The sequence below is a fragment of the Patella vulgata genome, chromosome 2 (genome assembly GCF_932274485.2).
Source record: "Patella vulgata chromosome 2, xgPatVulg1.2, whole genome shotgun sequence".
NCBI classification, from domain to species: domain Eukaryota; kingdom Metazoa; phylum Mollusca; class Gastropoda; family Patellidae; genus Patella; species Patella vulgata.
The window spans coordinates 90251670-90277421 of NC_065880.2; the positions used below are offsets into that span (position 1 = coordinate 90251670).

The 25752-nt window shown below is 39.3% G+C and overlaps 1 protein-coding gene across 1 annotated transcript in view; it reads right to left on the reverse strand.

Annotated features, from left to right (window-relative positions):
• The window catches only part of LOC126812428 (cGMP-dependent protein kinase, isozyme 1), a 161705-nt gene that overhangs the window by 64138 nt on the left and 71815 nt on the right, over positions 1–25752 (reverse strand). The window contains exon 3 of the mRNA XM_050538821.1: positions 15413–16176. Within this exon, the coding sequence (XP_050394778.1) occupies positions 15413–15945 (533 nt within the window). The 5' untranslated portion in view covers positions 15946–16176. The remainder of the gene's footprint in view (positions 1–15412; positions 16177–25752) is intronic.

Genomic DNA, 25752 nt, shown 5'->3' on the forward strand with positions numbered 1-25752 from the left:
GTGAGAGAGAGTGAGAGAGAGAGAGAGAGAGTGAGAGAGAGAGGGAGAGAATGAGAGAGAGAGAGAGAGAGAGAGAGAGAGAGCGTGAGAGAGAGAGAGAGAGAGAGAGAGAGAGAGAGAGAGGGGGAGAGAGAGAGAGTGAGAGCGTGAGAGAGAGAGAGAGAGAGGGAGAGAGCGTGAGAGAGAGAGAGAGAGAGAGGGAGAGAGAGAGTGAGAGAGAGGGAGAGAGAGAGAGAGAGAGAGAGAGATAGATAGAGAGTGAGAGAGAGAGAGTGAGAGAGAGAGAGAGAGAGAGAGAGAGAGAGAGAGAGAGAGAGCCATTCCAGGATTTAACATGAAGTATAATATCTATATTTCAATGATTTGCATGAGTCTCTAGCAGTCTAGCAGTGTGAGGAAACTAGATAACAAAAGCTAGTCTATTTATTACCACAAACAACGGTGGGGTTGAACCCATGACTTGTATAGATAACATCCAAATAGTAACCAACATGACAGTAAGTAGTGTAATATGTGATAAAGAGAAGGGTCAGATATTGACAGAACTGGTTGTCAACCGGTCAATATAAATTGGTTTTATTGATTATAGGACCCAGCTGTATATATATCTACCGGGGTATACGGTAATAATACATACTATATAAACCATGTATATATCTACTGGGGTATACGGTAATAATACACACTATATAGACCATGTACCTATCAGGGTATACTATAATAATACACACTTTTTAAACCATGTATCTACTGTGGTATACGGTAATAATACACACTATATACATGTATATATCTACCAGGGTATACTATAATAATACACACTATATACATGTATATATATCTACTGTGGTATACTATAATAATACACACTATATAGACCATGTATATATCTACTGTGGTATACTGTAATAATAAACCATTATCTACTGGACACAGGATATAGATCATGTATATATATATATATCTACTGTGGTATACTATAATAATACACACTATATAGACCATGTATATTTCTACTGTGGTATACTGTAATAATACACACTATAAACATTATCTACTGGACACAGGATATAGATCATGTATATATATATATATCTACTGGGGTATATACTATTATATTCCATATATGCCCTTTGGGCATCTCGGATTTATATTGCATATTTCTCATTGTTCTTTCAAACCATGCACACTCGCTCAAACATTAAAGGCTAAAAAATAGCTCACCGAATCGGTGTGTATAAACACGTGACCACGTGACCACGCTCTATATAACCCATATCCCAACTTCATTTAAATTATGATAGGGATATCTGATGTGAAATAGTTTTTACTTGGATTTTAGAAGCCAAAGAATCAAAATCCCAATTCCATTTCATTTCTGTTTTAACTTGGAATTCAGAAGCCAAAGCAACATGCTGCATCAACCAAAATGCCAACTCTCTGATAGTGCTATCTGACATGAAATAAGTTTTTTACTTAGATTATAGAGCCAGACAGAACCAAGTAATCAAAATTCTGATGCCATTTGAATGCCGATAGTACTGTTAGATGAAAACGTGACCATTTTGACTCCGATCTGTTAAGTTGATTAGTTTGTTCAGTGTTGGTACTATCACTTAATCTTACTGATTATACACGTCCTCGACTGACAATCAAACATCGGACAAACATTGTACATATAATGTCTTGGCTTGTACTATATCATTTGTCAGCAAGGACAGTTCTGAGTTCGGCCGGTGAAAAGTCATAAAATTGATTCTACATGTTTCTAGATGATAAGAGTTTTGACCTAAGTTGATGTCCGACACATTTCGTCTTGGATAATGGTAATTAGGTTTTAACACTTTGGGCTATACACACTGAACGGAATTAAATCATTTGTGGCCTGATATTCCAACTACTGTTAGGGGTGTTTTCTAGGTGATAAGAGTTTTGACCTGCGTTAATGTTCGGCACGCTTCCGTCTCCGATAATGGTAATTAAGTTTTAACACTTAGGGCTATACACACTGAATCATTTGTGGATTGATATTCCAATTACTGTTAGGGGTGTTTTCTAGCTGATAAGAGTTTTGACCTGCGTTCATGTTCGATGTTCGGCACGCTTCGTCTTCTGCTTCGTCTTCGATAATGGTAATTAAGTTTTAACACTTAGGGCTGTACACACTGTCAGAATTGTAGACTGGTATTCCTATTAGAGATTCAGCTTTCATAACCTTGTGCACGCGTGCGCGTTGCATCATTAGGCCTGTCATTGGCGTGGTTTTTATAGATTCTCCGCTTGTACTTGACAAGGAGTAGGGTCGTCTGTCCAACCTCGTGGGTTTTCTCTGGATCCTCCTGTTTCGTCGCACTGCTAAAGACGCCTACGCACAAGCAAATTATAGAAATAAAATTGAAATATGTGTTAGTCCCAAAATGACCTAGTTTGTGACGAGTGGAGATTAAATCCTCCCCCCCTCTCTCTCTCTCTCTCTCTCCACTAAATACCTCTCTTCTATACCTAAGAAGAGCAATGTGTATGAAACTTAAACATACATTATGGGAGATGAGATAAAGAGCTGGTAGTTCTCACTATAATAATTAAAAACTAGATAATGTAAAGTGAATTTGCTGAAATTTCAGTCAAATTGATCCACCCTGAACCAAGTATTTAGCAATTTAATTTTGGGCCTAGCCACGTTCATCATTATAAAAGTCGGTATGATAAAAAAAACATAATATCGATTATCCATTTTTTGATTTAATCATAAGCAGCAGACCGGGTTCTAATCCAGTAAATATCACAGGCTAGCGATGCCATCTAGAGTTGATTATGGTCTGGATAGGTTAATTAATGTCTAATTAATAATTTAGATAACATTTCAGGCCTAAAGAAAGATCTGCAATAGGCAGATTTAACTCTTGCATAATGCATGTTTCAGAATATGGGTGAAATTTAATATTGTTCTCCATTTTGCTTATAATCTTTTGCTTTTATTTTTCAACATTTGTGAATTGTATGCCACCCTCAATAAAACTGCATTTTGATGCAATAAAATTCTATTCTATTCATCTAAAGAAGAACAGTGTGTATGGCCCTTAAGAGTGCTGACATAATGTTTATATTTTACACATGTCCTCCATCTTGCTAATTACCTTTCAACAGATTATCCTATGTAACTTATTTCTTGTTTACATATGTCAAGTCAACGATAGACCGGAGACCAGGTCTGTTATTTTCTTAAACGTCGGTACAACATGCCTTATCTATTAGTTTCACTCTGAACAGTAAACAGTTGGGGAGCAGAGTCCGAGTGGATTTTAAAGTGCATGTATTTCACACGGAAATAACAACAATACTAATAGTTAGGTCTAAAAGTTAAGGCCAACTGCAGATTTAGTCAAAGGTCACAAGATGTAAACAGGGCTAGCGCTAACCTTAACAGTACCCCTACTCCTGCCCCTAGCCTAACCCTGAAATGGGCCTTAATGTCCACTCAACACAAACTAGGTCATTTCAGGACTCACATGCTTCAGTTGTATTTCAATAATCCACTTGCACGTTGGGGTCTTTAGCAGTGGGAGAAACCCCACAAGGTTGGACATGCGACCCTACTCCTTGTCACATACAACCGGGGAATCAAAACCATGTTAGTTGACTCAATGACAGACCTTATGATACAACGCACACACGATAACCATTCAGCCATCTAACCCGCCCAGTCTTAAGAAGAGTGAGGCTGGATTTTATATGCACTTTAAAAAAAAAAAAAAATGAGGTTTAACAAGACATCCAAATGACAAAAGCATCCTCATGTATTTGCCATCTTTAGACCCATCTATACACTTTAACAGTTTTTAAAGTAGCGTTACTTGTAAAACAAACTCGGAGAAACACATCTTATCAAATAGATTCAAGTGATGTGTAGATTTAACATCATTTTCAATGGATTCATCATCTCGAGAATCGTGTGACGACGAAGTAACACTTCAGTTTACGACTCTCTTAGAGTGGTTCCGCTTCAGACTAAAAAATAAAAACCCTGTTAGAAAAAAATCAATGTGATCCATGAATGTGTCGAGTCCATTGTCTGCGTAGCTTCGTGTGTTTAGTTACAGAAGTTTAATAGATATTTCTAGCACTGTGTCAGCTTCTGGAATAAATCAGAAGTGATATCTGGTGGTCTAGAAAGACTACTGAGTGAGATGTTTTAACATCGCTGGGTCGAAGGTCACCAGAACAATACTTTACCGCTTTTAATAACCTAAATCGCCGTCGAAAATTTTAGGGAAGACCATGTTGCTGTACTTAGGAGCGATTTAATTGAATGGGAAGAATATACACACTCCCTCAAAAGCTAAAGTATCAGGAGTCAATCCAGCCATGGCTAGAGAGGGATTTCTCGGGCCATTGCTTCAGGAATATGCTGAGTGAGATGGTTTAACATCAGTGGGTCAAAGGTCACAAGAAGTCACCAGTCGAGTAATTTAAATACTAATATTAATTAATATTACAAGGTGTTTGGTGTGCTCTTCGGATCACATCAGTGGGCATAGCCTGCCTCTAGTATGATACCCTATCGTTAAGTGGTATCGTGTGTTCTAGAAAGAGCAAGCATACCCTGCCTCTAGTACGACACCATATCGTTAAGTGGTATCGTGTGTTCCAGAAAGAGTAAGCACACCCTGCTTCTAGTATGACACCTGTCTTTAAGTGGTATCGTGTGTTCTAGAAAGAGCAAGCATACCCTGTCTCTAGTATGACACCATATCGTTAAGTGGTATCATGTGTTCCAGAAAGAGTAAGCACACCCTGCCTCTAGTATGACACCTGTCCTTAAGTGGTATCGTGTGTTCTAGAAAGAGCAAGCATACCCTGTCTCTAGTATGACACCCTATCGTTAAGTGGTATCGTGTGTTCCAGAAAGAGTAAGCACACCCTGCATCTAGTATGACACCTGTCCTTAAGTGGTATCGTGTGTTCCAGAAAGAGTAAGCACACCCTGCCTCTAGTATGACACCTGTCCTTAAGTGGTATCGTGTGTTCTGGAAAGAGCAAGCATACCCTGTCTCTAGAATGACACCATATCGTTAAGTGGTATCGTGTGTTCCAGAAAGAGTAAGCACACCCTGCCTCTAGTATGACACCTGTCCTTAAGTGGTATCATGTGTTCTAGAAACAGTAAGCATACCCTGCCTCTAGTATGACACTCTCTTATTACTTATAGCTGAATGGGGTCATAATTTGGTTATGACATTACATGAAAAAGTGGCACGTGGTGTTCCGGGAAGAGAAATGTTCTAGAAAGTAAGAATAGCCTGCCTAGTGTTCAACACCTCAGTAGAACAAATAGATAAGAGATCGGGTTGACAATTTTATGTTAGTCTCTTGTGTGGGCGAGATATTAAACTCAATTCCTGCCATACCTGTCCTTAGTGCCCTACCTGCTCAGGTGCAATACATGTGAGATTGATTATAGTAAAGATACCTGTATACTGTGTTATACAACTGGTATAAACAATGACTAGCACACCTGTGATATACCTGTGATATGTTGTTAGCTTTGATTATCACATTGTCATGTACAGGTGTTTTAATACTAACTGTCTGCAGGTGCAATATGTATTTTACAGGTATCAAACAGTAATTGGCTAGGACAGAATCACCTGAACATACCTCTTCACACATGTGGCAATAACATTGTACCTGAGAGAGAGATAACATAACAGAGAGAGAGAGAGAGAGAGAGAGGGGGAGTTAAGGTCCACTCAACACAAACTAGATCATTTTGAGACTAACATATGGTTTAATTATATTTCATTAATTCGCTTGCGCGTTGTGGTCTTTAGTAGTGGGAGGAAACCGGAGACCAGGAGAAAACCCACAAGGTTGGACAGACTGACCCTACTGCTTGTCATGGACCCGTCCAATGACTCCAGTTAGACATAAAGGGGTTGGGTGGCTGAATGCTCTGTCATTGAGTCAAGTGGCGTGGTTTCGAATCCCTGGTTGTGCGTGACAAGTAGTAGGGTCAGCTGTCCAACCTCGTGGGTTTTCTCCGGGTCCTCCGGTTTCCTCTCACTGCTAAAGACCCCTAGACACAAGTGAATCATTGAAATAATATTTAACTATATGTTAGTCCCCAAAATAACCTAGTTTGTGTCGAGTGGAGGTTAAACTCTCGTTATTAGTTATTAACATGTCAATAGAATTTTCCAGACTTTTCATGCTTTCCATTAATTCAACGTAAATCATATCATAAAATTTATTTATACAGAAGCACGGATCATTTCCCTAATATATTGATTGGCCATTGCCGTGTGAAAGATCATCACGGCCATTGACTTTTTCCTCATTAAATAACGTGGATATCAAGTCAAGAGACAAAATGTTGTAATTAACATGGTTTCTTGGATAATGCCGGTGGCCATCATTAATATTTGTAAACGACATATATGCAAAATCGTTAAGTCATATCTCACGCATCATAAGAAGTAGTCTCTGAATGTACAATCCTAACGGCATTAGGAATGGTCTGATTGCTCAAGGCTACTTATAATTAAAGGGACTATCCCGATTTGAACATCCAGTTTCCTCCCACTGCTAAAGACCCCTACGCGCAAGCGAATTATTGAAATAAAATTGAACCATGTGTTAGTCCCGAAATGACCTAGTTTGTGTTGAGTGGACGTTAAACTCTCTCTCTCTCTGATTTGAGTATGGATGAAATTTAAAGATACGTTATTCGAGATTAGAAAAAGAACTGGCCGTTCTCACTATAATAGTTAAAAACTAGATAATGTAAATGCAATGTGCTGAAAATTTCATTCAAATTGATCCACTCTAAACCAAGATTTTAGCGTTTGAATTTTGGGTCTAGCCTTGATCATCATTACTAAAGTCGGTACAAAAAAATACATAGTCTCGATTATCCAATTATCCATTTTTTGATTTAATTATCAATGAGCGTTAAGCAGCAGATAGGATTCTAATCCAGAAAATATCACAGGCTAACAATGACATCGAGAGTTGATTATGGTCTGGATAAGTTAATTAATGTCTAATTAATAATTTAGATAACATTTCAGGCCTAAAGAAAGACGTGCAATTGGCAGATTTATCTCTTGCATAACGTATCTTTAAGCACCAAAATATAGAAGAATGGTGTATTTACCCTGTCTCGTCAAAACTGCTTAACCGGACCTGTAACACTATTGCCGTTCCTTTAGAGGTCTATACAATGAATGATCCATGTGCTGTACTTGATAACGAAAGGTAAATATCACCTACACATTAAAAGTCTGGTTTTACCCAAACACCGTATAATACATCTTGGAATAACGGTCTCCATTTCCAGATGAAGACTGACGGGTATAAGTTATTTGAAAACATATCACGTATATTGAGTTAGTTGCTCGGCCCTAACGTAGAAAATTTTAAGGGTTTTTAACACAAAATCAAGCAGTTTTATTCTCCAAAATATAATCGGGATTAGCCATTTTAACATAAAAAAATCTGTCCCTAACAATCAGAGATACTGGTTTGTTTCCTCTAGTTGTTTGTTCTCATGGTGATCAATATCTAGGTCTGGGTAAAAAGTCATAAATCTCGCGAATAAATCAATTATCAAAGACAATTCTGGAGATTACTTGTATACCATAAAACATTTACTTGTCTTGTCGATCAATGTCTCCCTATCCTTATTTCCCCCTCCGTCCTAATCGGATTAAAACACAGATCCTATTTCGTTTCATTTTTTATAGTTCAAAATTTTGTTTACTTGTCTTTACTACACTAGGATCTAGAAGAGTTTTTATATACTCCACGTTCTGGTTGATGTGAGGGATTAGCCAATGAAACGATCTTTACTTGTCTTTACTACACTAGGATCTGGAAGACTTGTTATCATTGACGTGTTCTGAATAATGTGGAGGGTTAGCCAATGAAACGGTCTGTTATGGCGAGTTCTTGGCGTCGACGCACAGAACTGTGGGTATCCTACTGGAAACGTCAATGCTGATTGGTTAATCAAATGTCTGACATTATAGGGTCAAAAACTACTCATGTCCTCCCTGATGCAACCTCCCACTACAACTAGTCACATCTTTATGTAGTAGAGGCCATCAAAATTATAAAAATAAAAACAGAATGAAATATAGATCTGTATTCTAATGAGATTGCTATACTTTATTGAGATTTGGTGTTTCCTTGTCTTTCTTTCATCTCTCCCCATCTTTTTCTCCCTCCCTCTCTCTCTTCCATTTCTCTCTCCCACTCTCATACATATCACCCACCTCTTACCCTCCCTACCTTCTATCTTTATCTGGTCCCCCATATCGTTATGTCTCTCTCCCCCTCTCATTCCTTCATGTATGTGACTAGTGGGTAAGATGCTGGCTCACTAGCCTGGAGGTCGGGTGTTCGATCCCTGCATTGGCCGAGAAAATTCATCCAGATTTTCCGGCGTGGTTTCCCCTTGTCTAGTCCCTCGGATGATACAAAAACCCGAGGTCCCATGTATACATTGGAATGCAAGTAAAAGATCCCTTGACAGTTGGAATTCGATATAAGAGTAGGCTGTAGCGCCGCTGCCCGGGCAAAATTTCCCTCATAGCACACTGTATTAGCCCAGTATAAGAGCAGAACAGTAGGAGGTTAAACCACATTTCATTTCTCTCTCTCTCTCTCTCTCTCTCTCTCTCATACATATCAGTAAGCTCCCTCTTCCTGGTCCTCTCATGTGACCTGATATACATGTAGGTATACTTTTTCCACACTGGTGTTGACCATGTTTTTGAGAGAGAGAGAGAGAGAGAGAGAGAGAGAGAGAGATGGGGTTTAATGTCCACTCCACACAAACTAGGATTCAATTTCAGGATTCAACTTGGAGTATATTTACATTTCAATCATTTACTCATGTGCAGGAGTCTCTAGCAGTGTGAGGGAACTAGAAAACAAAAACTAGCCTATTTACTGCCACTATGACAATTTGCAATGTGTATGTCTTGTGCATATATTTGTCTTTGTCTTATCGGTTTTGTTTGCTTGTAGTGTGGTGCTCCTGTTTACAGAACATCACGAACAGTTACCTATTATTGACATACACACTTAGATACCCAGGAGAATTGTAAACCTCACAAATATTGAATCAATATTATTACAATAATTAAATCATTTCAAATATTAAAGCGACAATTTCATATTTTCTAAGAAAGTCAAAACAAATTATTTCTATGTCTTTTGCTCAATAGGTTGTCAACTCACTAAATTTATAGGATCATAGTTATCATTCTCACACTCAAAAATGTTTCACACCGGAAATAATAACACAATTACCTCCACTTGTTTTTCTATGCCCTACAATGGAATAGCTATCTTCAAACATTTGAATTTGAAGTTGAAAATGATATTTTTGCCAATTTCTCAACTGGCAATAGTGAATTATAGGATTAATAGGATTATTCTTTATCAAGGTAGGACTGTTTATACATAGCATCGATTTTAAGGCTTTATTTTAATACATTTTAAAAATATAACTTGAAAATATGAAATTGTAACTTTAATTACCTTTATATTCATGTAATCAAGTATATTATCTCTTCATTTCAAATATTAAATAAACTTATATTCCAGTGATCAATATTAATTGACTAGAAGAATGCCCGGCTTCGCTCTGGGGTCATAACCCTGAAACCGGAAGTGGTAGACTAACGCCACCTGGCCTATGTTACTCCCCGGTCCAAGCTACCCCTATACCCCAAATTTCAGACTCGGGGCAGACCTAGTGTAGCCAGCCGCCAACCCCGAACAGACAGACAAACGACAGTCACAAGTGTTAACTGATCAATATCCCACGTTAGGAATATAAACATTCTCTTGATCAATTTAATTATAGACCACATCACTAAATACATCCAGTTCATTTAATCACTAAGTTTCATATAGGTTTTTTTCCATCTTGATAAAATTAATTTTCTAATGCATTTTATTATTTTTTTACATCATCTATGAATAGCTCCAAGACGATCGAAAATTACTCTAAAAATGTTGAAATGCTATTAAACCAGTGTTGAAATCAGTTTGTATCGGGGGATCACGTAGCTAAGTGGGTAAGGCGCTGGCTCTCCAGCCTGGAGGTCGGGTGTTCGATCCCTGCATTGGCCGAGAACGTTCATTCAGATTTTCCGGCGTGGTTTCCCCTTGTCAGTGATGCAGGACAGCTGTCTAGTCGTTCGGATGGGACGAAAAACCGAGTTCCTGTGTACACATTGGCGTGCAAGTAAAAAATCCCTTGGCAGTTGGAATTCGATATAAGAGTAGGCCGTAGCGCCACTGCCCGGGCAAAATTTCCCTCATAGCACACTGTATAGCGTATGCCCATCTTCATTAGCCCAGGTGAGGAGCAGAACAGTAGGATGTTAAACCCCATTTCATTTCATTTCATTTCAGTTTGTATCGGCCTATCTTTTGATTGTTTACTGTGCAATTTTACGGTTGCGCTATGTATCGGCCGAACTTTTGATTGTTTACTGTGTAACAAAGCAGTGCAATTTTACATTTGCGCTAACATTTTTGGATATATATTTCTTCAACACTGATTACCTGGTAAGCAGAATTTACGAACTGATACCATGGGACATACTATCACTGTATCCCGGGTATCATTTAATCTTGTGTATTTTCTCTCCCATTCTTTGTTTAAAAATTTGTAAAATATCGTTTAAAATCACCAAAAATCATCTAATTTGTACATGTGTCCTGTTTAGAGCTGACCATTCAATTTTAATAATGAGTGTCCAATTAACAAGTGTTTAATTTCTCAATAAACAACCCAATTGATTATCGATGTATAATGATTAATTTTTGAACAGTGGTCAGGAAATTAAATACTTGTAAATTGGACACTCATTATCAAAATTAATCAGTCAGCTTTAAAGTAGCTAAGTCCGTAACTATAAATATCATCCAAAATCTTCGACATTGAAAACTCAAATTATTTATCAATTTATCAATTTGACATGACTTGTGGAATATGTCTAGCCTCATTCTTTGAGCACCTTGTTACAAATGGCGCTGAAACGCATTATGGTACACAATTCATGTACCAATGGTAAAATGTTTATTTTGTCTTAAATATTGGATATCAGAAGCCCATCTTTTCCCTGTAAGATCACAAGACCAATGTTGATTTGAATTGACAAATAATTTGTGTTTTCAATGTCGAAGATTTTTGATGATATTGAGTTAGAGACTTATAGCTACTTTAAGTATGAAAATGCTTTGTGCACTCGGGGTCAGGTATTTTTTCATGTGTTCCAAGATGTGCCGTTGGCGAAAAAAAAGGTTGAGAACAACTGACCTACCCACAACAGTATTGGTGGAATATTATTAAAACACTAATCTAACCCATCGGACCTCATACATTGTAACATTATGGGGTGTAATTACTTTTTAATTACTCTTCTTTCTAAACAAACTCTTTAATAGTTTATTATATTGTGATCCAATACTCTTGGTCCTCATTACTCCGTCTAAATCCACCCCTCCTGGTGATATCGGAGGAAAGGTATCCATTTAAAATAATCTGAGATCATTTTGATCTACTTTTTAGTACGTTATATTGATCATTAGTTTCCAATACTTTAAGTCTTCAAATGACCAAATGGTTAGCATGTGGTGTGTTGTACCATAAAGTCTGTCATTGAGTCAACTGGTGTGGTTTTGATTCATCGGTTGTACGTGACAAGGAGTAGGGTCACCTGTCCAAGCGAATTACGTAAATAAAATTGAACCATATGTTAGTCCCGAAATGACTTAGTTTGTGTCAAGTGGATGTTAAACCCCTTTCTCTCTCTCCCTCTCTCTCCCTCAAATAATCTGTAAATCCTTCGATCATGTTTGATCCAACTCCCTTTTCTATTTCCATCACTTTTACACCCCAAAACTAGCAGTTAGCCGTCCGTACTGTGTCCACATGGAACTTCCTACTTTCTATTAGGGTAAGGGTTAGGGTCAGGTATTTAAGAGAGAGAGAGAAATGGGGTTAAATGTCCACTCGACACAAACTAGCTAGGTCATTTCGGGGCTAACATATGGTTTAATGTTTTATTTCAATAATTCGCTTGCGCGTAGGGGTCTTTAGCAGTGGGGGGAAACCGGGGGACCCGGCGAAAACCCACGAGGTTGGACAAGCGGCCCTTGTTTTGTAACAAAGATTATTAGTGAACCAGATATCACTGAGGATAACAGTTCGGTGCCAGAGCCAGGAATTGTTGCAGGAGGGGGTTTGCCAGGTTCCTGTTACGGAAATTTGACAGTTGACAATGCATGTGCCATCATCCTCTCCAAATTACGTAGGCATACATACACACTGAGCTTTTTAAAGAGAAATGAAATGAAACAAGCCAACAGTGAGGCTGATGTCCCCCGCCGAAATAGGAAAATAATTAGAGGACACGCGGAACGGACAGACAGACAAACAGACAGACGGACGAACCCATTTTAATAGTTCCCTGCTTTCTTCGAAAGGCGGGGGACAATCAAAGTAGGAGAGTTATTGTTTTCCAAAGTCTCGACCAATCAAATTGCGTATCGCTCTGCTTACCCTGAGCAGAAAATGCTCATTATCAAACTTAGTCAAGGTATTACTGTAATGAAACTATACACCAAGATTCATCAATCTCACTTAATTAGAACTAAAGTTATCGTGTCCCAAAGCATCAACCAATCAAATTGCTTATCTCTGCTTACCCTAAGCGGAAAATGCTCATCTTCGAACTCCATCAAGGCATTGACCTAATCAACACATACACCAAGTTTGAACATTCTAGCTCAATTAGGAAGAGAGTTATCGTGCCCCAAAGTATCAACCAATCAAATTGCTTATCTCTGCTTACCCTAAGCGGAAAATGCTCATCTTCAAACTCCATCAAGGCATTGACCTAATAAACACATACACCAAGTTTGAACATTCTAGCTCAATTAAAAGTTATCGTGTCCCAAAGCATCAACCAATCAAATTGCTTATCTCTGCTTACCCTAAGCGGAAAATGCTCATCTTCGAACTCCATCAAGGCATTGACCTAATAAACACATACACCAAGTTTGAACATTCTAGCTCAATTAGGAAGAGAGTTATTGTGTCCCAAAAAGTGTGACAGACGGACAGACAGACAGACGGACGAACCCATTTTAATAGTCCCCTGCTTTCTTCGAAAGGCGGGGGACAATAAAATGGGGTTTAACATCCTACCGTTCTGCTCCGAACTGGGCTAATGAAGACGGGCATACTCTTATATCGAATTCTAACTGTCAAGGGATCTTTTACGTGCACGCCAATGTGTACACAGGACCTCAGTTTTTCGTCTCATTCAAACAACTAGACAGCTGTATTTGTCAGGCCCAGAGAAATCCAACCCCCTGAATGTGAATGCCCATCCCATCCTACCATCTGATGATAAAAGGAAATGAAATGAAATGGGGTTTAACGTCCTACTGTTCTGCTTCTGGTGTACAGTGTGCTATTTGGGAAATTTTGCCCGGGCAGCGGCACTATCGCCTACTCTTATATCGAATTCCAACTGCCAAGGGATCTTTTACGTGCATTCCAATATATACATAAAGCACACAAAGAACCATGACACTTTTCTCATAAAAAGTGTTGTTTTACTTTGTATTTTTTATATGTAGCTGAGGGGATCACAGTGGCTAAGTGGGTAAGACGCTGGCTCGCTAGCCTGGAGGTCGGGTGTTCGATCCCTGCATTGGCCGAGAAAGTTCATCCAGGTTTTCCGGTGTGGTTCCCCCTTGTTGGTGATTCAGGACAGAGGGCCTGACAAGGACAGCTGTCTAGTTGTTTGGATGGGACGAAAAAACAAGGTCCCGTGTAGGCTACACATTGGCGTGCGCGTAAAAGATCCCTTGGCAGTTGGAATTCGATATAAGAGTAGCCGATAGTGCCGCTGCCCGGGGAAAATTTCCCTCATAGCACACTGTATGGTGTATGCCCGTCTTCATTAGCCCAGTATTGGAGCAGAACAGTAGGACGTTAAACCCCATTTCATTTCATTTCATTTATATGTAGCTGAGCGGGGTCGAGGTGGGGGAACCGTCTAAATCTCCCCCCCCCCCATGGATCCGCCCCAAACAGTGGCTAGTAATTGCTGGGTTTTTTTATACAAATCATGCTAATAAATAAAATCAGTTTATTATGAAGTACATAGATCTAGGCCCGAACACGAAAACTGGGGCCCTGTTTCTCAAAATCTTAACTAAAGATAAGATCCAAATTTTAGTAGATACTTCAATTTTGAATGGCTAAGCACTAAAATCAGTCTAATATTATCCAATCAAATTACTAAAATTTGGAGTTTATCTTACTTAAAATTTCGTGAAACATGCCCAAGGACGATAATTGCCTCTCCAAGGGCTACCATTATGACGGCAACGCCATTTGCTGCACGTGTTAATCTGGTTACACGGTGTCAAAATATTTTGATGAGCTATAACACCAAGATTATTCATTTCCGTCATGAACTAAAGACAAAACTGGTCCACAAAAAGGTCTGGTGTAAGAAATACGTCCCTAAGATGGCTGCATGTATCCTGAACACCTTGAAATAATTCGAAAATTCTAGATTATATAATTATACGCAAAACGGAGATTCGCGTTGTTAGTGACGTTATATAGCCCCCATAATAAATATCCGTCATTCCTCCATAGCTATTTCAGTACTATAATTAGTACGTAACATATATATATAATGGTTTTCACAATGTCTTTACGGACATCTGATGAATGCAAACCCGTCACTGAATGACGCTCATATATCAACTACGGATTTCTGCTAAATGATATACAGCCAGCTCAATTTTTCGTCATAGATCATGAGAGATGTAAACAGCGCTAGAGCTAATCCTAACCCTAACCCAAACCTTGGCTAACCCTCACCCTAACCCCAACACAATCTCGACAATAATCAAGTACACTAACCTTATTTACATCTCCACGACTTTGACAAAAAATGAGCTGGCCTTAACAAATAGATTTAGCCTATCATATCAACGACACGTGTATTAGAATCGTGCAGTGAATGGGGAGACATGGCTACTACACCCCTCTCACCAACTCCCGCCAAAAAGCCCAACAAGCGTGTATCAACATTACTGTAAAATGCCTAATGTTCGCTACTGGTATAGCCTATATTTTGAAAACAGTGCCATATATACATATATAGGTCTGTCCATATATAATATCATCATTATGTATTGGAAGTTAAATTTGTAATAAACAACATCCAGATAATTCACTATATTATAGGCGCGTGCATGACAACCGATATATAGAAAAAAAAACATATATATACCCGATAATTGCTAAATTATGTAGTTTATATAATTTTAAAAATAAATAAATAAAAATTTGTCTTACCTGAAATCTTTGTCATGATGCTTTAATTCCACATTACTCTGAGAATTAGACGAACTTTCTCCGGAAACACCTTGTTTTTTACTCCGTACCTCCTGAATAACAAGCGGTGTCTCCGATTCCTGAATTGTCGCTAAAATATCCGGTTTTCCGTCCTTATGTACTTTTAACTGTAACACCGATTTTAATTTGTGTACTTCTTCTTTCAGTCGGGTTATTTCCTTGCTGTGTTCGTTAATTTGTTTCGTTTTATCGCGACTTTCTATCTCTAATTTCCGAATTTTGTTATCCTTGTCTTTAAGCTCCGTCTTCATTTCGGGAATAACCAGCTTTAATTTGCCTAAATCGTATGTTTCCCCGTCAACCACCACCTGTGTGGCGCTGGCCCCGTTACCCATCTTCACTTTAGGGGTCAGGGTAGAGGCCTTAGCCCCTGTTTTTGCGACCGAAGTCGATTTACTGCTGGAGCTACCCGTCGTTGATACCTTACCAGTCGCTCCACTGGTAGTGGTGGATTTACTGACTGGCGGTGGCATCGTGAAGAGATTCCCACACCTGACGTCACAGTTTTCCAATATCTTGATTGGCTGCACGTGGGTCTATATTTAGCGGCATGCAGTTCCAACTCCACCGTTGATTATCGTTGCTAAGGAAACTGTTTTGCACCTAGATCACGGCTTATTTCAACGCATTACACAGTGTTTCATAAAATCTAGCTTTTATCTGATACAACCATTAGAATTCGCTCGAGCAGACTCCCGCACTTCCTGAAAAGAGAAAAATATAAGATCCATGTACTGAGTACAATATCAACCATCTTTTTACCGGTACTCTTAATGTCAGAGATTTCCTTCCTGCATAACCCGTAAATAAATGATAACGATTCGTCAGGCTCAAATTACATTCAATGATCTACTAGACGGATATTGATAGAGAGAGAGAGAGAGAGAGAGAGATGGGGAGAGAGGGGGTGGGTCCACTTGACACGAATAAGGTCATTTCAGGACTAACATATGGTTCAATTTTATTTCAATAATTAGCTTGCTTTAGGGATCTTAATTAGCATGCAGTGGGAGGAAACCAGAGAGAGAGAGAGAATTAACGTCCACTCGACACAAACTAGGTCATTTCGGGACTAACACATGGTTCTATTTTATTTCAATAATTCGCTTGAGCGTAGGGGTCTTTAGCAGTGGGAGGGAACTGGAGTTCCCGGAGAAAACCCACGAGGTTGGACAGGCGACCCTACTCCTTGTCACGTACAACCGGGGAATCGAAACCCAGCCAGTTGACCCAATGACCGACCTTGTGATACAACCCCCAAATGAGAGAAAAATGGGACACAATTAGGTAATTTCGGGACTAACATAAGGTTCAATTATATAATCTTCAAAAAAAGTAGGGGATATTGAAATGCAAATACCTATGCAGGTTGCGATATAATAAATAGTCATGGACATTTGACATGCTTTGAGAGTATGTTCACAGATGAAGAACTTATCGCCCCAACAGAACCACTGAGCTGCACATGCGACACGCAATATTGCCATACACGTGGGACACTTCAAGGAAGAGTTAATGAAAACTGCCGCGGGCTAGTTTATCTATCCATGTTTGCTTTCCTATCGATTCTTACATAAGATTTACTGTTTAGCGTATCTTTGCTTTAGTGTGTTACGGTTAATTTGATCTGAAGACGTGTTCGTCGACTTCAACGTCAACCGACAACACTGCAAGAATTGGCCGTTGCACTGCAAAAGGGGTGGGTCAGATTGCCCCAAATCGTGATTGGACGGTTGATTAGGAGCATGCCACGACGAATTGCTGAATGTCTGAGGATTGGTGGAGCAATTACTCATTATTAAGACAAAAATCAAAAACGTCCATTTCACTTTTGACGGTGTATCTCTTTGCGAGTTAAATTGGGCCGTCAGATAAGTCGCCCATATGAATTGTTTATGTTCATGTGTAGGCAATTGGCCTGTTATTAACATACACTGGTTACCTCTAATAAAAACAGCAGTGCATTTCCGCAGTTTTGTATTGTTTCTGAATATCCCCTACTTTTTTGAAAAGTATATTTCAATAAGTTGTCTTCATTAGCCAAGTAGGTGCAGAAAAACAGGACGTTGAAACCCATTTCACTTGAATGGAATGTCAAGATAAACCGATACCGGTTAGCTACAGGATACAGGAGGCTAGATGTAGGGTTCCGGAATCTTCCGAGGTTTGCCGAGTGCAGGATACATATATATCGACATTTCTAACCTTTTAGTGTTAAAATAAAATGTTCGATTCAACCCTAATAGAACTAGTCTTGCTGAAACGAAATAAAAAAAAAACAACCATATCCAACTAAGCTGACATCTATAAAAAGACACGCTGGCATCTTTATTATTCTACAATGATGTGGTGTGACATTTTATACAATATTATTTTGATGGTTATGGTTTCAGACTCGTTCATCACGCAACGGTTACTCATTGGCAAGACCTGGTACTTTTTCGTCCAGTAATAATAAGTCGTGAAATGTCTCTAAAAGCGATACGCAAAAATAGTCACATGGGGTACTTAATGTGGTATGTTTAAAAGAAAGCGCTGACTTATTCCATTTTTACGAGAAATCGATCCAACTAAAACCGCTCTTATCTGTAAGTTTCATTTTTATATTTCAGAAAATATCAAATTTTTCACGGCGTAATTCACACTAAAATTGATTATGTAATGTAGTCATGAAGTCTCTAACTCAATATCACTAAAAGTCTTCGACATTGAAAACACGAATTATGTGTCAATTTAACTTAATATCATCCAAAGTCTTCGACATTGAAAATAAAAATTATTTGTCAATTTAAATCAACATTGATGTTGTGATCTTACCGGGAAAGAATGGGCTTCTGATATCCAATATTTAAGACAAAATAAACATTTTACCATTGGTACACGAATCGCGTACCGCAATGCGTTTCAGCGCCATTTGTATCACGGGACTCGAGGCTAGATATAATTCCACAAGTATATCAAACGGTGACGTCATATCTCGTTCGTTCCTAGAGTTTTACGTCGACTTCCACCATGTTTATTTTTTTTTTATCTCGAGATCATGTTCAATAACTACTATCAGTGTAGACTGGAATAATCAGACGCTCGAGATTGCCATAAGATTGAGGCTTCTTGCGTATTTTGTCGAACATAACGGAAACAGAAACGATTGAATGTAAATTGGTTTATACATTCATGTTACATTATTATTATTATTATTATTATTAGCGATTTAGCCCCTTTAACAAGACGACTGGCAACTAGGAACTGGTTATGACGTCATGGGGGGATTGCCGAATGGTTAGCACGTGCGCGCTGTATCATAAGGCCTGTCATTGAGTCAACTGGCGTGGTTTCGAATCCCCGGCTGTACGTGGTTTCCTCCCACTGTTAAAGCCCCTACGCGCAAGCGAAGTATTGAAATAAAATTAAACCATATGTTAGTCCCGAAATGACTTAGTCTGTGTCGAGTGAACGTTAAACCCCATTTCTCTCTTTCTCTCTCTCTCTCTCTCTCTCTCTCTCTCTCTCTCTCTCTCTCTCTCTCTCTATGACGTCAGCGCACATCGATGAAACAATTAAGTATATGAAGAGTTTCCTGTTGATTCCACATTATTTGGCGGAGCCTTTAGGCTTTTTTCGAAGAGCGTCGCCCCAACGAGAGAGAGAGGGAACGAGGAGGGTATTTCAATCATTCCTATGGCTTAGGGGGCTTTAGCAGTGGGAGGAAATCGAGGGAGTCCCAAACAACATAAGATGTTGGACAGGCGACCCTACTCCCTGTCACGTGCCAACGGAGGATCGAACCCATGCCACTAGACTCAACGATAGGTCTTCTGATCTAAAGCGCCCCCCCCCCCCTCTACATCTTTAGGGTTTGTTGGTTTCATGTTCGGAATCCCCCAAAGAAAATATTCACATCAAAATACCTTCAAACTAGGTCATTTCGGGAATAACCTATGGTTCAATTTTATTTCAATAATTCGCTTGCGCGTAGGGGTCTTTAGCAGTGGGAGGAAACCGGAGAAAACCCACGAGGTTGGACAGGCGACCCTACTCTTTGTCACCTACAACCGAGGAATCGAAACCATGCCAATTGACCCAATGACAGACCTTATGATACAACGCGCACGTGCTAACCATTCCGCCCCCCACCATAATTACCAATTAGACTAGCCCACTACTTTCAGGGCACTGTATGGCGTATGCCCGTCTTCATTAGCCCAGTTTAGGAGCAGAACAGTAGGAGGTTAAACCCCATTTCATTTCATTTCATTTCAAGGAAACGCTTTTTTTTCCCGTCAAATTTTTAACTCAGAATCAAAACTATATAAACCACTGGGGTAACTAAGCTATTTAACGGATAATAAAAGCGTTGTATCGGTATTTATGGTTCTGTTAGATATAAGCACTTCTCTGAATACAATATATCAACCCATACTGACACACTCTCTCAAAAAAAGATTTAGACCACTAAACAAGCGTGGTTGTTCTCTTGTACAACTGCACATCGATTGGCGGACTTCGATTGTAATATGACGTCACAATCCCAATATGTCTGCGAAGACGTCATACGCATACGTCAGTTCCTAGTACAAAGTGTGATGGTACTTGTTTTATAGGTGACTGTGCTAGCCCCCGGATCCATTCACTTTTTTTTTAATTGTTTGTTTATTAATTTGTGGTTTCTGAGTATGATGTCTTGTCCATGTATTTGTTTTTATGTAAATTATGTGTGGTGCAGTCCCCCTGCACTTACTATTAGAATGGTTCGACTGTATGGTTAATCCGATTATAATACAGATCTATATTTCGTTTCGTTTTTTTTATATATATACTTTCGATGGCCTCTACTGCATGAAGATCGATTGTAGTGGAAGGCGGCGTCAGAGGTTATACGAGTGGCTTTGACCCTATGACGTGAAACATTTGATTAACCAATCAGCGTTGACGTTTCTAGTACGCCAAGTACTCACTGCAACAGGTCGTTTCGTTGGCTAATCCCTCACACCAGCTAGACCGCGGGTTATATAACAACTCTTCCAGATCCTAATGTAGTAAAGTAAAACGAAATTTTGAACTATAAAAACCGAAACGAAATAGGATCTGTGCTTTAATCATATTGGTTGCTAATTAATGTATAGAAGCTATTGGTGGACCCCACTGTTTACAGCTGGGGCAGCACCTAGCACTTGTATGCCGATGACTCTCAATTATATATACATTGCTATAAACAGCAACAACAGCCATGAGTAAAATGTATGGCTATATAGGTAACTTGTTTGCTCGTTTCCTTAAGAGAGGGTTGGATGGCCGAGTGGTTAGCACGTGCGCGCTGTATCATAAGGCCTGTCATTGAGTCAACTGGCGTGGTTTCGATTCCCGGTTCTACGTGACAAGGAGTAGGGTCGCCTGTCCAAACTCGTGGGTTTCCTCCCACTGCTAAAGACCCCTACGCGCAAGCGAATTATTGAAATAAAATTAAACCATAATATGTTAGTTCCGAAATGACATAATTTGTGTCGAGTGGACGTTAAACACCATCTCTCTATCTCTCTCTCGCTCTCTCTCTCTCTCTCTCCCTCTCTCGTTTCCTTGAGCGTGAATCTCGATAGTGAAGAATATTATACGCAAGAAGAATGCCCGGCTTCGCTCGGGGGTCATAACCCCCGAAAGCGGAAGTGGTAGACTAACGCCACCTGGCCTATGTTACTCCCCGGTCCGAGCTACCCCTATACCCCAAATTTCAGACTCGGGGCAGACCTAGTGTAGCCGCCAACCCCGAACAGACAGACAAACGACAGTCACAAATATTAGTATAGAAGATAGATAGATTATATTGTCGGCTTTTATTCTAGAAATTATGACTGGTCACCCCTGGCTTACGGTCACTGGGACTTCAATTCACAAAAAGTCTACGAATGACACGTTTAGATATTCCTCAATCCTTCTGGCGTCCCTCCTAACATTGGAATTGGGCTTACAATATTGGTTCCTTGTATATTTCTATTGTCAGTTCAGGTCTGTCTGTGCTTCAACATACACGAGCCAGAGAGAGAGAGAGGTTTAACCGTAAAAATGGCATGCCGGTCGCTAGACCGGCCTCCAGTCATTAATTGATCGGGTTTGTGTAATTCTTAACTAACGAGAAATTGATACGAAACAAAGTATTAAAAGATACGTCTGAATTATTTGTATAAATATTCTTTCAGCGAGACTTCCGACGGATTTTCTGGTCTGACGCCGGGATTCCAATGGCAGACATGTTGGTAATGGCACCATTGAAATAACTATGTTGGGAGAACTTGTTTATAGTTTGCATATCTTGTGTAGCATGGTCTAGACTAGAATAATTACTAACTGTTAATCTAATAACGGGAATTAATGAATATTCGATGAAATGAAAATGAAATGAAATGGGGTTTAACGTCCTTCTATCCTGCTTCAACTGGGCTAATTCCATCTGCCAAGGGATCTTTTACGTGCATGCCAATTTGTACACGAGACCATGGTTTTTTCGTACCTTCCGAACGCCAATGTATAGACGGGATCTCGTTTTTTTGCTCCATCCGAACGACTAGACAAGGGGAAATCCCGCGACCTCCAGACTAACGAGCCAGCGTCTTGCTCACTTAGCCACTGTTGCTCCTTAAAATGAGGGGGGTTGGATGGCGGAATGGTTAGCACGCGCGCGATGTATTATACGGTCTGTCGTTGAGTCAACTGGCGGGGTTTAGATTCCCCGGTTGTACGTGACAAGGAGTAGGGTCGCCTGTCCAACCTCGTGGGTTTTCTCCGGGTCCTCCGGTTTCCTCCCACGCGCAAGCGAATTATTGAAATAAAATTGAACCATGTGTTAGTCCCGAAATGACCTAGTTTGTGTCGAGTGGACTTTAAACCCCATTTCTCCCTCTCTCTCCTTAAAATGAAATGGAGTTTAACGTCCCACTGTTCTCCCCCATCTGTCGTAATGAAGACGGGCATACGCTATACAGTGTGATATGAGGGACATTGTCCCGGACTGCGGCACTACGGTCTACTCTTATTTTCAATTCCAATTGTTAAGGGTTTTTAAAGTGCACGCCACCAGCTTGTACACGGGACCTTGGTTTTTTGTACCTCCGCCGCGCATTTCTGGCCACGCCAAACAACGGACCTCGTAGCCCATCATCGTTAGCCAGGTTTGTACAGGAGCTAAATGGCTAATATTTGGGACCTAGAAATTGACACAAATGGGTAGCAACGCATATAATAATGTCCTCCTGATAAGAATATGCCGTCACCGTTTGACATGACCTGTGGAATATGTCTAGCCTCGTTCTTCGAGTCTCTTGTAACAAATGGCGCTTAAACGCATTATGGTACAATATTCGTATAGCAATGGTAAAATGTTTATTTTCTTAAATGTTGGATACCAGAAGCCCATCTTTTCCCGGTAAGATCACAAAATCAACATTTGGATGATATTGAGTTATAGAATTAGCTACTTTAAACCCCGTTTTGTTTCATGTGTTGTAAAGACAAGAACGGTGGAGATCAGAGATCCTGCTGGGTTAAAATTACTGAGCCAAAATGTAACCACGCAGAACATTTTATTACTAAGCTTCAGTTCCGTAAAGAAAGAAATAATCCGAAAGCTAGCTAGAGCGGAAAGTTGGATTAACGCATGTGCACAAAGATATAGAGAATCTTCTAACCAGTCTTTTTTGTGTTGATATTTTTTGATATCAAAAAAGACGAGTAGGAGATTTTATTTATCACCCAATCCCTTCTTACATGCTCAAATAGATAAATATAATTATTTGCTGTAGATTTCACTTTTACTGAACATTACGGCGTAGTGATACAACATTTTTTGACAGCAATTCAACCATTGCAAAGTCCTTTATATTGACCCAGTGTTTCCATCAAAGTCAATTGAATAACAATAGTTCATTTTTAATAAAAAAAAGTTACTTTTAATAAGAAATGAACTGTTCTTTGAAAATAAAAAAAGGAGTTCTTTTTCAACTGACCAATCAAATTCATGTAAAGCGTAGTTCCTTTTCAACTGACCAATCAAATTCATGTAAAGCGATATCTCCTATCGCCTAAGGAGATATCGCAGTAGATTATGAAATATATCACACAAGCGTTATCTACTGTAGAATGTATTTTTGGGTGACAAACCACTATAACCTACGTCCATGTGTATAGTATTGACAGATCATTTTGGCAGCTTGTATTCAGTGCTAATTGTAATGAAAACACCACGTGTTTGTTCGCGAAATTTACGTGTGACAAACACACGCGAGTTATCTCACCTTCACGCCTGGCCCCGTTATAAATCCAATTGATTTGTTAATAAGCAATTATCACCTCGGTGGAAGCGGACGTAAAATACAACTAACTCATCATCATAATAAGCAATTGTCTGCGATATCACCTCGGTGGAAGCGCTAACCGTTCGGCCACCCCCTCCCCTAAGAAGACATCAGTAAAATTATCATATTTCTATGAAACGTTTAAATTTGAGCTTTCTGATGTAGCTGACGAAATCGAATTTCATATTCCGGTCTAGATATATGCACCTCAAATCACCAATGAAAACCCGATTTTTCAAAATTTCCTCAGAAGAAAACCAGTCCCTACTGACATCCGCCTCTGTTTATTAGCAATTTTTATAAACAATCGAAACAGACGACTGGATGACGCCAAGAGTTGGTTTCATTTCATCAATAATACACGAATATTGTCTTTATAAAACAATCGGTCTGGAAGGATATACGTACTACGGTACTAATGTAGGCCTACCTATGGTAAGTGCAGGCGGCCTACCTATGGCTAAATCTTTTTGTTAAGGCCACCCCAATTTTCGTATTTTGTCTTAAATATTGGATATCAGAAGCCCAGCTTCTAAACCTCAACATTTCTCAAATATAATTTTTAAATTGATTGGTTACCCAGTGACGACAGCGCGCGCGAGGGAGAGGGAGTATTTTGTCTTAAATATTGGATATCAGAAGCCCATTTTTCCCCGGTAAGATCACAACATCAAAGTTGATTTAAATTGGCAAATAATTCATGTTTTCATATTGAGTTAAAGACTTAGCAACTTTAAACTGTTTATAATTTCAAAAATAATATACGTATTCGACGTGTTTTTCCACTCTTTTGTAATAAGCCGTTAAAAGCGGCTTAATCTATTTGTTAAGGCCAGCTCAATTTGTGTCAAGGTCGCTGAGATGTAAATAAGGTTAGGACACGTGATTATTGGCGAGATTGTAGGTTAGGGTTAGGGTAAGCATTGGGGCTAGGTCCTGGGCTAGGGTTAGGGTTCGGATTAGCGCGAGCCCTGTTTACATCTCGTGATCTATGACGAAAAATTGAGCTGGCCTTATCATTTAGCTCTAACCGTTATAAGCAGTCATAAAATCACATTAACACTAATGCCCACTTAAAATCTCTTTTTTTTATCATGGCAAAAAAAACAAAGTGTCGAGTGAAATTCTGTTTATATTTATCCGCCGTCAATTTAGAAATACAAATTAAATGAAATGAAATGGGGTTTAAGGTCCTACTGTTACAAAAGCAAAATAATGTTTATGGACCATGTGTTTTCTGACGTCATTAATAATGACACCATTAACATGACGTAGGCATAGATCGTATATAATACAGTTCTATGATGTAGGTTACTATGGTATAAATTTACACATTCAAATATATTGGTGGTTGTCATGGTGATGATTTCTACCGTGTAACAGTTTGTTACAGGGTTATAGGCCTATATTTAACTAATTAAAACATGGTGACTCTTATTAGCAGCTGTGTGTAGCCAAAATTAGGCCTACCTATATATGCTGGTCGTTAGTTTCTGATTCTACCCTGGACATTAATGTTAACCCGAAACAAACTAGATCAGTTCGGGACTTACATATGGTTCAATTTTATTTCAATAATGGAATGAAATATATATAAGATCGACTGCTAAGTTAACTATTCGCGACCCTCGCAACTGGGGGGGGGGGGGGGCTGTTAACCCAGGGATCAGTATAGTGCTTAGCAGGGTTTTTTCTTCTGAAAGGCCACCTTCTACTTCGAGAAGTCTCACTTCTATGTTAAAATCAGCCCTCGCCCAGTTAAGTCGCTGTATCTAACCGAATAGTTACTTACGTGCAATAACCAGGATAAAAGAGTACTTGCGGCCAAATTATTGGGAGGGGTGGGGGAGGCTAAAGCTCCTTGTCACGTACTACAGGCGAATCGAAACCACGCCAATTGACTCAATAAGAGACCCTATGATACAACACGCACGCGCT